Source organism: Geotrypetes seraphini, chromosome 11 (genome assembly GCF_902459505.1).
Source record: "Geotrypetes seraphini chromosome 11, aGeoSer1.1, whole genome shotgun sequence".
Classification (NCBI taxonomy): Eukaryota; Metazoa; Chordata; class Amphibia; order Gymnophiona; family Dermophiidae; genus Geotrypetes; species Geotrypetes seraphini.
In genome coordinates, this window is record NC_047094.1 from 20,821,699 (window position 1) to 20,838,052 (window position 16,354).

A 16,354-nucleotide genomic window follows, 5' to 3' on the forward strand; every position below is an offset into this window, starting at 1 on the left:
TGGGAGGAAGGGAAGGCACAAGGGGATGGGTGAGAGAGGAGGAAAGATGCTGCACAAGGGGGGGAGAAAGGAAAGAGGAAGAATTGGGGTGGAGGAGAGGAAGGGAGAGATAACTGTACATGAAAAAAGAAGACCTACCCCAAAAATAAGACCTAGTGAGTTTTTGGGACCCAAAATTAATATAAGACAGTGTCTTTTTAGATGGGGCATCTACTTTACAGGCATCATGTATCTGACTGGCTCCCTCCTCTAGGGCTATGTTTGCTGGTCAACTTTCTATATCCAGCAGTAGAAACTGTGCTTGCATTTGCACTAAAGTTTTACCTAAGCCACCCTAGATAAACTACAGAAAAATAAACTTATTTTTCAGTTTTTTATTAGCATAAGCTATATGAGGTCTAACAATTAAGTTTGCAATCTCATCCTAGAAAAAGTGTTAACATACCTCATTGCTGAATATTACTATGGTCACCTTCAAAGTACTCCCCTTGGGAAGTTATGCAGAGCCTATTCCACCCTTCAAAGCAATTTTGGAACTCTTTCTGGAATGCCCACCAGAGCTGTCATTGTATTACTCTTGATGTCATGAATGTCATTCAAAATGTTTTCCTTTCAATATTTCCTTTATCTTCATGTAAAGGAAAAAAAAAAATAAATAAATCATTGGGGGCCAGATCAGATGTTCCAATACAGTTATTTGTTTTCTAGCTAAAAACTCCCTCATAGACAGTGCCATGTGAGCTGGTGCATTGTCATGATGCAAAAGTAATGAGTCGTTTTGTCTCTCTCACACAGCCTTTTCAGCACTTTCAAATAGTAAACTTGGTGAACTCTTTATCCAGTTAGTACAAACTCATAACGAACTATCCCTCTGATATCAAAAAAAGGTTAGCAACATCATTTTGACTCTTGATTTGGACTGGCAGAATTTTTATGGTCGTGGAGAATTGGCCGACTTCCACTGTGCACTTTGACGCTTAGTTTCAGGGTTGTATTGGTACGCCCATGTTTCATCACTAGCAATAATACGGCGCCAAACACTGTCTTGCCTCTCCAAAAGGTCTTGGCAAACTTTTACTCTCCTTTGCTTTGGTTCATTGGTGAATTCCTTTGGGACCATTTTTGCTTAAGTCTCTCTCATGCCAAGATTTTCACTTAAGACTACTACTATTACTGTTACTATAGCGTTACCAGATGTACGCAGCGCTGTACAGAGCACAGACAGTCCCTGCTCTAAAGAGCTTACAATCTAAATAGACAAGACAAACAGGATGTCATGGATGCAGTAATCTGCTAGCTTTCCTAACTGTTGCTCTATCGACGTTTACTTGGTCTGCTATGCTTCTCAGTCAGCCGATAATTTTGACACCCAATTCGACAAATTTTTGCAATGTTTTTTGACAGTTCTGCTTGTTACTGGCCACCCTGCTCTTTCTTCATCAGTGATGCTTTCTCTCCCCTCAGAAAAAGTTTAATCTATTTGCAGAGTGCCGTTTTCTTCATGGCATTATCCCCATAAACTTGGGCAAACATGTCCCCAATTTTACTTCCGCTCTTGCCAACTTTAACAAGAAATTTAATGCTTGTTCATTGCTCTATTTCAAGCTCCGACGTTCTTGCGATGGAACAAAAACAGATAACAATAATGAACGCCACTCAGTAAGACACTGTCACACGTCAACACGAACACAGCTGTGAGACACTGATATACATAAGAACATAAGAATAGCCTTACTGGGTCAGACCAATGGTCCATCGAGCCCAGCAGCCCGTTCTCATGGTGCCAATCCAGGTCACTAGTACCTGGCCAAAACCCAAAGAATAGCAACATTCCATGCTACTGATCCAGGGCAAGCAGAGGCTTCCCCCATGTCTTAAAAACAGATTATGGACTTTTCCTCCAGGAATTTGTCCAAACTATTGTTAAAAAAACAGCTATGCTATCCGCTTTTACCAAGGTTACGAAACCTTACAGAGCTGTTTGTACAATGCTGCCAACGAAAGCGCACGGAGGCAAGTTTGTAAACTTGTCAGACCTTGTATCATCTTGAAAGATACATGAATTCCGCAAGGTTAGCCAGGCTGACTCCCAGTGATCAGGCCAGGCTGTTTCCGGTGACCAGCACTGAATATTTTGTTTATTTTTGGCCACTAAAAACTCAGCAGGCTAAGGCGATATTAAGTGCTGGCTGGCTGGCTAACTTTATAGCGGCCAAGGACAGACTAGCTCTTTAAGCAGCCCAATTTGGCCACTAAATGTAGCTGGCTAGCACTTTTAAATTCATGGACAGCTGGCTAAGTCACGCGAAATAGTTGGATATCCGCTAAATGCTAATGTTCAGAAGCCATTTTACGCTGAATATTAGCGTTTATCCAACTTAGCTGTTCCTGGCTGGTTAAATATTGCAAGCACAAGCGAAAAAGACAACAGAACTGCAGTGATATATCAAGTCGAAGAACAAAATAAAAAAAACTGCAGGAATGGTGTACAAGATGCCAAGTCTTTAATGAACAAACATAGATATAATCATAAACGTAATTATAAAACAGTTGGGCCCAGATTCTCTAAAAGTGCGTCCCGATTTTAGGCAGCTGTAGGCGTCCTACAGCTGTCTAATCAGCCAATCGGGATGCACGTTTTTAAAAAAAACAAAATGCTCCCCCAGGCAGGCCGCCTATATTGAAGGCGAGGCCCTGATTCTGTATAGGACGCCCGGGAGAGGCGTCCTATTCAGAATCGGCCTAAACTAAACCCCGATTCTGTAACCGGCGTCCATGTTACAGACGCGGGTTAGAGAATCGGGTTAGATTAGACACGGCCCGCTACACTTATCGCGGCAAGGAATCTCTCTGCCGCTATAAGTATAGCGGGCCGCGGCCTGTCCGATCGGATGCCCCCCCCCCCCGACACTACCGACCGACCGCCCCCCCCCGACACTACCGACCGCCCCCCCCCCCCCGACACTACTGATGCTGGCAGGAGAGTGTCCAATCCCTCCTGCCCGAAGACGGCACCCCCCCTCCTGCCCGAAGACGGCACATCCCCCCCCTCCTGCCCGAAGACTGAACACCACCCCCCCGGCGCTACCGATGCTGGCAGGAGAGTGCCCAATCCCTCCTGCCCGAAGACAGCGCACCCCCCTCCTGCCCGAAGACGGCGCACCCCCCCCCTCCTGCCCGAAGACTGCACACCACCCCCCGGCGCTAACAACCCCCACACTAACCTGTTCTTCGGGCCAGACGGTTCTTTCCCGTCTAGCCGGTAAGCCCGCCTCGTCGAAATGAGGCGGGCTCGCCCCTTCCCGGCCCATCCCGCCGAAGCCTAAGGCCTGATTGGCCCAGGCTCTAGAAGCCTGGACCAATCAGACCTTAGGCATAGCGGGTCCGCCCATCCCCACTAAATCTAAGGTCTGATTGGCCAAGTGGGGATGGGCGGACCCGCTATGCCTAAGGCCTGATTGGTCCAGGCTTCTAGAGCCTGGGCCAATCAGGCCTTAGGCTTCGGCGGGATGGGCCGGGAAGGGGCGAGCCCGCCTCATTTCGACGAGGCGGGCTTACCGGCTAGACGGGAAAGAACCGTCTGGCCTGAAGAACAGGTTAGTTTGGGGGTTGTTAGCGCCGGGGGGTGGTGTGCAGTCTTCGGGCAGGAGGGGGGTGGGGTGCGCCGTCTTCGGGCAGGAGGGGGGTGCGCTGTCTTCGGGCAGGAGGGATTGGGCACTCTCCTGCCAGCATCGGTAGTGTCGGGGTGGGAGGGCATCCGATCGGACAGGCCGCGGCCCGCTATACTTATAGCGGCAGAGAGATCCCTTGCCGCGATAAGTATAGCAGCTGCGTCTACTTACAATGTAGACCAGCATTTTGCTGGCCTACATTTTTAAGGTTTCTTCCTCTACTAGGGAGACGCGTAGGGCCACCTAGGTTCGCCTAAGGCCCTTAGGCGAGCTTAGGCGTCTTGCGGGTCTCCCTAGGCTCCCGGAGGTGCCTTCAGGCCTGCCTGGGGAGCATTTTTTTTTTTAAACGTGCATCCCGATTGGCTGATTAGACAGCTGTAAGACGCCTACAGCTGCCTAAAATCGGGACGCACTTTTTGAGAATCTGGGCCTTTGTATCCACAAAGGTTGGTGAACCTTGACCCGACACGGTCCGTGTTTTTAAGAAACACTCCTTCCTCCGGGGTCCAAGAGTTCTGGAGGCCGCAGATGTGCTGAGACTGGAGTCGGTGCAGAGAATGGCCACCCGGATGGTCTCGGGACTCAAGGATCTTCCATACGAAGAACGGCTTGACAAATTACAGCTATACTCGCTCGAGGAGCGCAGAGAGAGGGGGGACATGATCGAGACGTTCAAGTATCTTACGGGCCGCATCGAGGCGGAGGAAGATATCTTCTTTTTCAAGGGTCCCACGACAACAAGAGGGCATCCGTGGAAAATCAGAGGCAGGAAACTGCGAGGTGACACCAGGAAATCCTTTTTCACTGAAAGAGTGGTTGATCGCTGGAATAATCTTCCACTACAGGTGATTGAGGCCAGCAGCGTGCCTGATTTTAAGGCCAAATGGGATCGGCACATGGGATCTATTCACAGGGCAAAGGTAGGGGAGGGACATTAGGGTGGGCAGACTAGATGGGCCGTAGCCCTTATCTGCCGTCTATTTCTATGTTTCTATGTTTAGGGAAACCTTATGGATAACAACTGGAAATAACGATGTGGTGAACAGCTTAGCAAGCTGTGTGAGCTCCTATGTTGTGCAGGAACCAAAACGAATATTGCTGAATATCAGGCAGAATGATTGCTAACCATCCTTATAAGAAATACATGTTTAGAAACCTCCCCTTCCCTGAACCCGTCACAATTCTTTTCCACTTTAAAGTACCTGTTTATTCTCATGTTCATTTATCTTCAGATTATTCTCTGCTGTCAGGCACTTGTGTTTTGCCTGTAAAAAAACGAAAGGAAAATTATTCTGAGCAGCAAACAAGCGGAATTGAAACCATATTCTTGGACCAACTAAAGGATGCAAATAAGAGTTTCTCACAAAACATGAAATGGAAGGCGAAACCTGATCTCTAAAACTCCTCTCATTAATGGGGATTTTCTTAATAGGTAAGAAATGAAAACATTTTCAAGTGACAAAACACAAATAGAGTAGATCCTGATCTAATTTCAGAGGATTGGGGGGGGGGGTTGTATCTTTATTTATATTTTATGAAAATGAACAAAGGAGTTAGCCAATAAAAGGAGGACAAAGCGATGGGGCTAGATAGTGTATATCCGAAAAACTTAGGGAAGTTCTGGTGGTTCTGCTGGCTGACCATTTCAATGCTTCTCTAGAGTCGGGAGTGGTACCAGAGGACTGGAAAAGGGAGGATGTGGTCCCTCTCCAGAAAAGTGGAAGTAAGGAACAGTGACTGAGGGCACTTGGTGGACTTGGTGCCTCAGATTCTGTAATCCACTGGATTCTAGAAATGTCATTATTCTCTGTTTTTAAGTGTTTCTGGTGGAATTCGTTATGCCCTATATACAAAATGGAAGAACAATTGCCATACAAAAAGGGAATTATAATAATTTTTAAAAAATTTGGGGGCCATTGATAACATATTGTAATGATTAGACACCTTTTTACACTAAAAGTATAATTGTAATAATGGGAAAGGGGGGATATATTGCTATATTATTGGTTTAATCAATATTTTGAACATATTACATGTATGATATGTATGATTTACAATAATTGTGGAAAGGGAGGGTGCGGGAGGGGTTTAATATATGTATTGGAAATAATAATAGGAAAGAATTTCAAGTGATGTAATATTGTACACTTGTTGTAAGATGAAAAAATGAATAAAGAAGTGGGAAAAAAAAAATCGTTTCCATTAATTTACTTACTACAGGCCAGAAAGTCTGACTTTACTGGCCTGTAGTAAGTAAATTAATGGAAACACTTTAAAAACAGAGAATAGCGACATTTCTGGAATCCAGTGGATTACAGAACCCAAGGCAACATGGATTCACTCGAGACAGATCTGGTCAGACAATTTCTTTGACTGGGTGACTAGAAAACTGGATAGAGGGAGAGCGTTACATGTATTGCATTTAAATTTTAACAAAGCCTTTGAAGGTATTCCTCACAGACATCTAAGAAATAAACCAAGTGTCCTCAGTATGGGCCTCAAAGTGACTGAGTCAGAAACCAGTTGATTGGAAGGAGATAGAGGGTAGTGATCAATGGAGATCTGTCTGAGGAAAGGGATGTTACCAGTGGTGTGCCAAGTTTCGGTTCTTAGTATTTATTTATTGAATGTATTTATTGAATTTTCCAAAAATAGAAAACAAAACGCAATGCAAAATAATACATAGAAGAAAAACAGAGCAATATTATAAGCATAAGCAAATACAAACCCCCCAAACAAGCCCCTCCATATCCCCCCCAATCAAGCAAAATCAGTATAAACTTAAGTAGAGTGTTGTCTCTATCGAACATATAGTTCCCATATTTTAGAGTAGGACACCAGGGTGTTATGCCGTAAGGCCGTTAGTTTAGACATCAACTGCAAGTCGTCCAAACGAGAGTAAACTGTGAGAAGATTGGGCAGTACAGGGGTGCGCCAACGCATGGCGGGCCGCAGTGAACACAAAGGCCACCAATTTCTGTTCAGGGGGACTAAAGCCAGGAACTCCCACATTAAGCAAACAACATTCCAACAAAACACAGCAAGGTTTATGAAGAATCTTAACCAAAGAACAACCCACCTGCTGCCAATATAAGCGTACAGCTGGACATAACCACCAAATATGGAGAAAGTCTCCTCTTGCTCCACAATTACGCCAACAGCAATCTGTTCCCCCAGGAAAAATAGAGGAAAGTCGCACAGCCGTATAATACCACCTATAATACATTTTGTAACTATTCTCTACATAATTGATAGATAGGGTCAGTTTAAATAATCTCCGATAGATAACTTCCCAAGGAGACAAACTATGCCCTCCTGACAGATCACACGACTCAATGAGCTCGATAGGGATCAAAGGGGGCCTTCCGCTTCAACAAAGCTTTATACAACCGTGAAACACCACCTCGCCCAGCTCCAGCCAGACAAGCCTGCTCCAACCAAGTATCCCTTAAGGAAAGGTCCCAGAAAGCCTGCCTGGATAGAAAAATATGCAAACGTGTATAAAAAAAAGGAATCCCTATCCTCCCAACCCAAATTCTTCCTGCAACTCCTGAAAGGGACGCACAGATATATCCTCCCAAAGTTGCCCCAAGGTATGAAGGCCAGCCGGGAGCCACTTACATCTCTCTCTGGCGAACCTGCCAGCAAGGCCACAATAGCCATCTGAGTGAAAAACAAACGCTCTGGGAACATCTGTCTATGAAGTACATACCAACATCACAAAACCGCCTGCAAAAACGGGTTAGGAGTACGCAACGTCAAGCGCAAACATGCAGTCGGAACCCAAGGCAGCCATTTTTAACATTTCTGTAAGAGATATTGCTGAAGGACTCATAAGATTTGCCTCTTTGCGGAGGATACCAAAATCTGCAATAGAATAGCCACCCCTGATGGTGTGAACAATATGAGGAAAGAACTAACGAAGCTTGAAGAACGATCTGAAATTTTTCAGCTAAGATTCAATGCTAAGAAATGCAAGGTTATGCATTTGGGCTGGGAAAAAGACAGAGGGAACAGTATGGTTTAGTGGGTGACTAACTTTTGTGCACAAAAGAGGAGCAGGATTTGGGCATGACAGTATGTTATGATCTTAAAGTGGCCAGACAGGTTGAAAAGGCACCGGTGAAAGCTAGAAGGATGCTAGGAAGCACAGGGAGAGGTATGGCCAGTAGGAAAAAGGAGGTACTGATGCCCCTGTATAAGACTCTGGTTAGACTATTGTGTATAATTCTAGAGATGGCACCTTGTAAAAGATATAAACAGGATGGAATTGGTCCAGAGGAAGGCTACTAAAACGGTCCGTGGTCTTCGCCATAAGGCATATGGGGACAAAGATCTCAATATGTATACTTTGGAGGAAAGGTAAGGGTGCATCACAACTCAAGTTCCAAATTTATTGAATGTTTTCTACCCCGCCCATTGGTCATATCTTCTGGGCAGCCTATAGTCTTAATGGTAGGAAGGAAGTGAAGAATACAAAGATGAGACATGGTAAGAGAGAGCAGAGGATGAACTATAATAATGATAGCAGTAAAAGGGCCCCATAGTTAGGAGTAGAGAATGACACGGTGACAAAATTCATCACCGTTCCCGTCCCCGCGGATAACGGTGGGAAACCATCTTCATGTCATTCTTTAAGGAGAGAGGGAAGAATCAGAATATAATTGGGCACAACCACTGACCCGCAAGCTTTGCTTTGTAGAATGCTGGTGTAGAAGGACCGAGGTTGAGTAGCAACATTCCAGAGCTGAGATTGTGATGTCATAATGCCTCATTCCACCAGTGCCTAAGAGCCAACCTCATCAGTGATGTCACAATGGCTTCATTATCCTAAACTTGGCTCACATAAGAATCAGTATGAATGGGCCCAGCCACTGATCCGCAAGCTTTGCTTTGAAGAATGCTGGTGCAGAAGGACCGAGGTTGAAATAGACACTAGAAAATGACATGGGATTATTTCCCGCGGTTATCCGCGGGGACGGGAACGGTGATGAATTTTGTCACAGTGTCATTCACGAGTTAGGAGCATCAATTCTTTGAATATTGGGTCCTTAGGGCTGGGTTTTATAAACAGCGCTCAAAACATGGGCACTGAAAAAACTTGGTGACCACGCTATTCTATAAAAAGATGTAAATTAAAGAACCAAGGCCGGTATTGGACAGACTTGCACAGTCTATGTCCTATATATGGTGATTTGGTGTAGGATGGGCTGGGGTGGGCATCCATGAGAACTCCACTAATTTGGAACATGAGGATGTTTCTAGCCAGACTTTATGGTAGATATCCAGCAAACAACGGGATGGTTGGATAGGCTGGAGTGAGCTTGGACGGCAACTTCAGCACCTGGAACCTAGGACAATACCAGACTTTACAGTCTATAGCCCAAAAGTAACAAAGAAGAGACAAGTTAATTTAATCATGTATTTTTTAATGGGTATGACTGGCTGGACCGTTCAGGTCTTATCTGCCGTCATTTACTATGTTACTTAGACCCCGATTCTATAAATGGCACTGAAAGCATAGGCACCGAGGAACGTGGCCTTATCACCTACCACTCTTAAGTTAGGCGCCATTTACAGAATCACTCCTAACAGTGCCTAAACTGGACTTAAGCATTGGCAAGCATTCTAACCTTAAGCGTTTCCTATTTATGCCAGGGTTTTATTGGTCTAAATACTGGCGCCTGAGTTCAGTTTAGATGCCGACATGCAAAACAGGCCCAAGATCCAATCCCTAACCACACCCGTTTTTTCTAGTAGGCATCTTTCACCCAATTTATAATTGGCTTAAATTAAAATTAAGTGCTAAATGCCAAACAGCAGCACCGATTTAAGCTTTTTAATTAAGGTAGGCCTTTAGATCAGCTAGGCACAGGGCTTTAGTGCTGATTTTCACACCCTAACTTTGGATGCCAGGCTTCCACCTGCTGAAGTGGGTAAATTGACCTGTAATAACTATGCACTAATTCACTTATTCTTGTCAGAAGTATGATGATGTAATTTTAAAAAAGTGAATTAAAAAAACCTTCCAAAATGGTCAGGAAAACATCTCAACGTAGAGGAAAACTCTTTCTTCCCTGACCTGAGCATTTAAAGCAGTTTCTCAAAGAGTTCAAACTATATTTTATGTAGTGGTCGAGGTTAACACACCCCTTGGAAAAGAAAAAAAAAGTTAGGATTTCTGAAAACCTGCCCGTCGTGTGTGCTTTACAATGTAATCTTTATCTCCACTGTTAGGAGGCATTGGTTTCCAAACCTTTTCTGAGGGAACCCCCAGCCAGTCAGGTTTTCAGGATATCCACAAGAATATTCACGAGACACCCACGTTTGCATACACCTCCGTCATTGCATGAAAATCTCTTTCATGAATATTTATTGGGGATATCCTGAAGATTGGTTAAGTGTTCTCTCAGAAGAGATTTGGGAACCACTGCTGTAGGCAGAGTTGTGCTAATTGGAAGCAACACCACAAAGTTTTAATATTTTCAAGACTATGTATGTTTTGCTTAGGGAAAAAAATGTACCAAAAAGATTTCCACTAGAAACAATATCAGGGGCAGTAATCAAAATACCTGGATACAGTATATGTAAATCGCTTTGGTTCTACTACAGAAAGGCAGTATATCAAATCCATGCCCCCCCCCCCAACCCAACAATCAAAGTAAAAATTTATCCAGACTGTTTTGCTTTGATTAGTGGCAAAATGCTATTGGCAGAAATCTCAGACTTTGCATCAGCGCGCGGAATTTGGTTTATTACCTTCATTACGTTCAACTCGGAAGGCTTTTAATCTCCAGAAGGATAAGCAAGTCTACGTTCTTCTTGGAAGGGCTCATTAAAAACTGAAGCAATTTTCTAGCTTTTACACTGAAGCTCGGATTCTCTTTAGGGCACCGATATTGGTGGCCACCTAAAAAGCGGCCGCAGATCGCGTGTCAATCACGCAATGGTGCCCTATAGAGCAGTGATTCCCAACCCTGTCCTGGAGGAACACCAGGCCAATCGGGTTTTCAGGCTAGCCCTAATGAATATGCATGAGAGAGATTTGCATATGATGGAAGTGATAGGCATGCAAATTTGCTTCATGCATATTCATTAGGGCTAGCCTGAAAACCCAATTGGCCTGGTGTTCCTCCAGGACAGGGTTGGGAACCACTGCTATAGAGAATCGTGCCTCTTCGAAAGATAGGCACTGGAAATGTAGGCCAGGGTTTTCCGGGCCTACATTTCTGACGCTTATCTATGTCATGAATCGCGCCGAACACAACTGCCAGCATTAGCCATGCCCAAAGAGGGGGGTTAAGCACCTATGTAGGCACAATCCCAGCGCCTTTTATTTTACCGTTTTTCACCAGTTTCTCAATTAACTTAGGTACCAGTGGGACGCCTAGTTTTCGGCACCCCCAGAACGCTCTGCCCGGTTTTATTTATTTTTAAACAAGAGACTTTTGTTATATATTTTATATTGCTGGTTACATTGCTGGGTTATTTCTGTTGGTTTTACAAAAGTGGATTTTTTGTACAAAGCTTTTTCTTAGTAGTGATTTTCCCCTCCCTCTCTTTAATATTTCAATTTAGGTTATTCAAACTTGATTTAAAGAACAGCTACCACAACGCAGTTTATCTTCACAAAGTAAAAAAAGTTGAAAGGGGAGAAGACTAGTACAGTCTGAAGTCACAGTACTTTGGTATTAGTTCCCTTTTCCTCACCTTTCCATCTTGCTATATACTTTATTTTATTTATTTAAAAATCTATATACCGCATAAAACTATGCGGTTTCCATATCACATACATAAAATCTTGTTTCCCTGCGATTATCACATATGGGCATGTCTAAACAACATCATTAATCGTCCCTGTTATAAACAGGGATAGAGCACAAATTCAATCAATTCAGAAATACAAGCAAGCTTTAAATCATACATACATTGCTGTCAAAAAATTCTAAAAGGCAATTATCAACTGAAATATACCTTAGCATAAGAAGGCATTGGCAAATAATTGAGTTTTCAGCATTTTCTTAAAATTCATCTTCCCTACACAAAACCGCAGGATACCAGGCAAAGCATTCCATAGTTTTACGCCAGCCATAGATATCATTGATGCTCCGATCCTAGCGTGCATAGTCGACATTCTACCTTCCAAACTTAATTTCATCCCATTTACATCTCTAAGCTCTCTTCTCAGTTTATAGATCTCAAAAGAATTCTTGTAAGATCTTTGGGGAAGCAGGATACAACGCCTGATGTATAATCGCAACAATCTTAAACTGCATTCGCTTATTTGGCATCAGTTAGGAGAGAAAAATAAAGTACTACATAGCAGAGAATGACACGGGGACAGATACCCGCAGTTAATTGCAGGGCGGGTACAGAGCCTGAGAGGATGGGACGGGGTGAGGGCAAACCTTGTCCCCGTGTCATTCTCTAAAAACTTGAGACTACTATCGATACGTAAAAACTTAACATAATCTTAGACAACTGGAAACTGAATTCAATGATTTAAAAAAAAAAAACAAAACAAAACCCAAAACCAACTGAAGCTGCTGCTTTTGGATTTAAATAAACCACTGTTAACTGACATCATTTGTGTCTTGTCTGCTTTTAATGCGTCAACAAGTCTTATCTGCTGATCAGACTCCTACCATCTGCAACTCCCTGCAACCAACTGCTCAAGCATCTTACTATTACTGAAAAAGTTTCGGATCTTTTCCAGATAAGCCCCGCCAAAAAGTTAACCCCCGCCACCCAAAAAAAATTATAAAAAAGAGGCGCGATCTGTAGAAAGTAAAGTGGGGAGGTTCCCCCCCACGCCCCCCCCCGTCGGAGCCCTTAAAAAAATGGTCGACAGTTTATCCTATTTTTTTATAATGTTAAGTTTCATATCCTCTTTTTTATAATCTTTTTAGGGTGCTCCGACGGGGGGGTGTGGGGGGGAACCCCCCCACTTTACTTTATACACATCGCGCCACGTTGTGGGGCCGTTGTGCTGAGAACTTCACTGGTTAAGGTTGCGTGCGCTGGCAAAAAGGTGGCGGGGCTTAACTTTCGGCACGTCCACTTTTTCCATTAGTGGCGGGGCTTATCTGGAAAAGATCCAAAGTTTCATCTATCATTGTTAGAATTAGGGAATGACAAGGGAACAACTTTGTCTCCGTCCCCATGAGTTTTGTCGCTGTCCTTGTCCCTGCCCCATTCCTGTAAGCTCTATCTTAACCACACAAGCCTCAAAAACTTATGATTTTAAAGTGTTTGAGGCTTGTGCAGGTGAGGACAGAGTTTGCAGGAATGGGGCAGAAAAAGAGCTTACTGGGGCGGGGACGGAAAAATGAGTTCCCACGGGGAGGGGGGAAAATTTGTCCCCGTGTCATTCTCTAACTGGCATCAAGGAACATTTACAGCATTTAATAGACACTTGTTTCTCTGTTCATACAATACACAGTTTAGGTTCTCTTCTACATCCATGTCTGAAAGACAATCCAATTACCTTCCCAGATGATGTATAAAAAAACCCACAAGAAGACCAAATCTTTGGGAAGGTTGTACCAAAACCAGATCTAAGCTGAAGGCTCTATTTGTTATTTATAAACAGTTGTACAGAATACTGTCCCTTTTTATACTTCAATAAAAAGATTTAAATATAAAATCATAAGTGTTCGAGGCTTGTGTAAATGAGAACAGAGTCCGTGGGACAGAACTCACAAGGACGAAGCAAGGATGGGGACAAACTCTGGCCCAGATTCACTAAAGATAGTGAATCAATCACTTTTGGCCGATTCTCTGACCGATTTTTAAACAGATTTTCACTATCTTTTTTGCATGCAAACTTCCCGACTCATATCACTCAGTGAGGAGCCTCCTGTCACTGCTCTCAGGGCTTCTTCCGGCTTTTTTTCTTTTTTAAATGGGTCAGATATTTTGCATGTATTACATCCACAAAATAGCTGGCCAATAAAAATTTTAAAAAAAGCCTCCCCACCTTCCCCCCTCCTTGAACCCCCAAAAAATGGCAGATGGGATGCACACTCCCTCCTGCCATCGGCACTCGCCCCACCTAGATCCAAAATATGGCAGGAGGGATGCTGACTCTCTCCTGTCATCAGTGCTCCCCTCACCGCGATCCAAAATATTATAATAATAACTTTATTCTTCTATGCCGCCATAGTCGAATGACTTCTAGGCAGTTCACATCAAAGAAGGTTGGACAATCAGCGAATTACATTCCAAGGAATAAAGTTGGACACTCTGCGAAATATAGAATAGAGCTGGACAATAAGGCGAATTGCAGAATGAAGTGAATTACGGACTAAAGCGAATTACAGAAAAAGCCAAATACTGGATAAAGCAGGAGGGATGCCCGCACCCGCACAGTCACATAGCGTTTCTGAGTGAGAATTTTATATTTCTACTGCTTTTTAAATCCTTGTGCTTCTTTAAGATGTTCACATGCTGTCTTGTTTTCTGATTTTTCTGTCTCTCTCGTCTCTATGCCGTCAGTAAAGTTTCTATCCACTGGGACCCTTTCTAGCCACTCCCTGCATGCAATCTTGAGCAGTGGCGAGTCAGATGCTCAAGAGATAGGTGCCAGGGTAGAGAAGACATCCAAATATCCTTGAGCTTTTTGTATAGTGTATACATGGGGACGGGTAATGGACAGAGATGTGGGTTCTGAACGGAAGATGAATGAATGTTCATTTATTCATTCAATTTTCTATACCATTCTCCCAGAGGAGCTCAGAATGGTTTTACGTGAATTTATTCAGGTACTTAAGTGATTTGCCCACGGTCACAAGGAGCAGTGTGGGTTTGAAACCACAACCTCAGGGTGCCGAGGCTGTAGCTTTAAGCACTGCAGAAACACAGAAATTGTGGAAAGTCGATGTCCAAGATGAAGGCTTTATTCAAACAAATAAATAATCCACATAAAAATGTCTAGGGCCTGAACCTCTGGGAAACATATGGATCCAACATGGTCCGTGTTTCGACAATATAGTCTTCTTCAGGAGTCCCTATTTGGTCCTAAATGCAGGCATGTGGATTAGATAATTAATGTAAAGTCTCAACGCTGTGGAGATGCTTTAACCACTGCGCTACACTGCTGTGTACGTTCCATCTGTGTCCAAACTATAGAGTTACACGGCAACAGAAATTTCACCCATCGCTACTGGAATCTAACCTATATCCACACCCACTAAGATCCATCCCATCCTCACAATTAACCTCCTTTATCCTCACAAGAGTCGACACAATTGTTTACTCACCCTAGCCCTCAGTTTCCTTCCTACCCCAACAGCCTCTCTTAGATTTTTTGGGTGGTATTCATTAGTCAACCATGTTCGAAGCCTCAGTCTGGTGTTCCAGCCATGGCTGTGGAGTTGGTACATAAAACCTTTGGACTCCGACTCCTTTATTTATACTTTATATCTATATAGGTGTCGTACTACATGCAAGGTGTGACTTCTTGGGATTTTGGTTTGTGTTTATCATTTTTGGTCAACTATTATGCATTTGGTATTTGTGTATGTGACCAAGGTATTCTGTCAGCATGATTTTTCTATCCAGCATTTTGTAGCAATTTGACTTGTTCAGGTGTCTTGATAGTGAAGGGGATATTTGTGAGGGGGGAGAGGAGGGAAGACAGGGGTTTTGTTTGTTTTTTTTAAAACTTCTTCATTGATTTTTCAGACCACAAATGCGCAATAAATGATTCACATTTTGAACCTTACATAACAAGCGGTGACGGATCAAAAGCGCGCGAGGACAAAGGCGCGCCGACAACCGAGCGCAGGGCTTAATCGTGCCGAAGAAAACCCGTATTTTAAAGGGCTCTGACAGGGGGTGTGGGGGGGGAACCCCCCCACTCTACTTAATAGGGATCGCGCTGCCTCACACTGCCATGTTGGGAGGGGGGCTATATACTGAAAACTTAACTTTTTCCCTAAAAAACAGGGAAAAAGTTAAGTTTCCAGTATAATGAGGAGGGTTACAACTCCCCAAACCCCCCATAACGCCAGCGCAATCTCTATTAAGTAAAGTAGGGGGGTTCCCCACCAACACCCCCCGTCGGAGCCCTTTAAAATACAGTTTTTCTTCGGCGCGATGAAGTTCTGCGCTCAGTTGTCCGCGCTCGGTTGTTAGCGCGCCTTTGTCCTCGCGTGCTTTAGACTATGAACATAAGAAGTGCAACAAAACTTACAAATATTTCTACACAATGAAATTTCCCCCACCCTCCCAAATAATAAACAAATATAATAAAACCTTCATGAAACTATTCATAAATTATTTGAATCAATTCCAATTCTATTCCCTTCCCCTCCTGCCCACCCCCAGGATGTGTATGTTTACTTGTCTATAAAATTGAATTAATTATTCCTCTTTACAGTATTTAGCCAAAGGCTCCCAAACATCCATAAAATTCTTAAAGCATCCCTGTTGCATGGTCATTTATTAGACAGGGGTTTTGTTGACCCTTGTTCTGTATTTGTGATTTATGTACAGAATATTGTTTCTTTTTATACTTTAATAAAATAATTTCAACATTGTATTTTCCTTTTATGTATTCTTTCTAAGAAATTGTAATTCTTCCCTTTTTATCCCCACTGTTTTCAGGTCATAAGTATGTTTGTTTAGTTGGTGTATGTCTAATAATTTAAAAATGTTCATCTCCCAGCTATTTTTAATTA

General features: G+C 43.4%; 1 protein-coding gene across 4 annotated transcripts in view; it reads right to left on the minus strand.

Moving 5' to 3' along the window:
• Positions 1-16,354, minus strand: part of UNKL (unk like zinc finger) — a 154,178-nt gene that overhangs the window by 60,747 nt on the left and 77,077 nt on the right. For all 4 annotated transcript variants that reach the window (XM_033963272.1, XM_033963271.1, XM_033963273.1 and 1 more), the window contains one exon: positions 4,874-4,936. In XM_033963272.1, the coding sequence (XP_033819163.1) occupies positions 4,874-4,936 (63 nt within the window). The remainder of the gene's footprint in view (positions 1-4,873; positions 4,937-16,354) is intronic.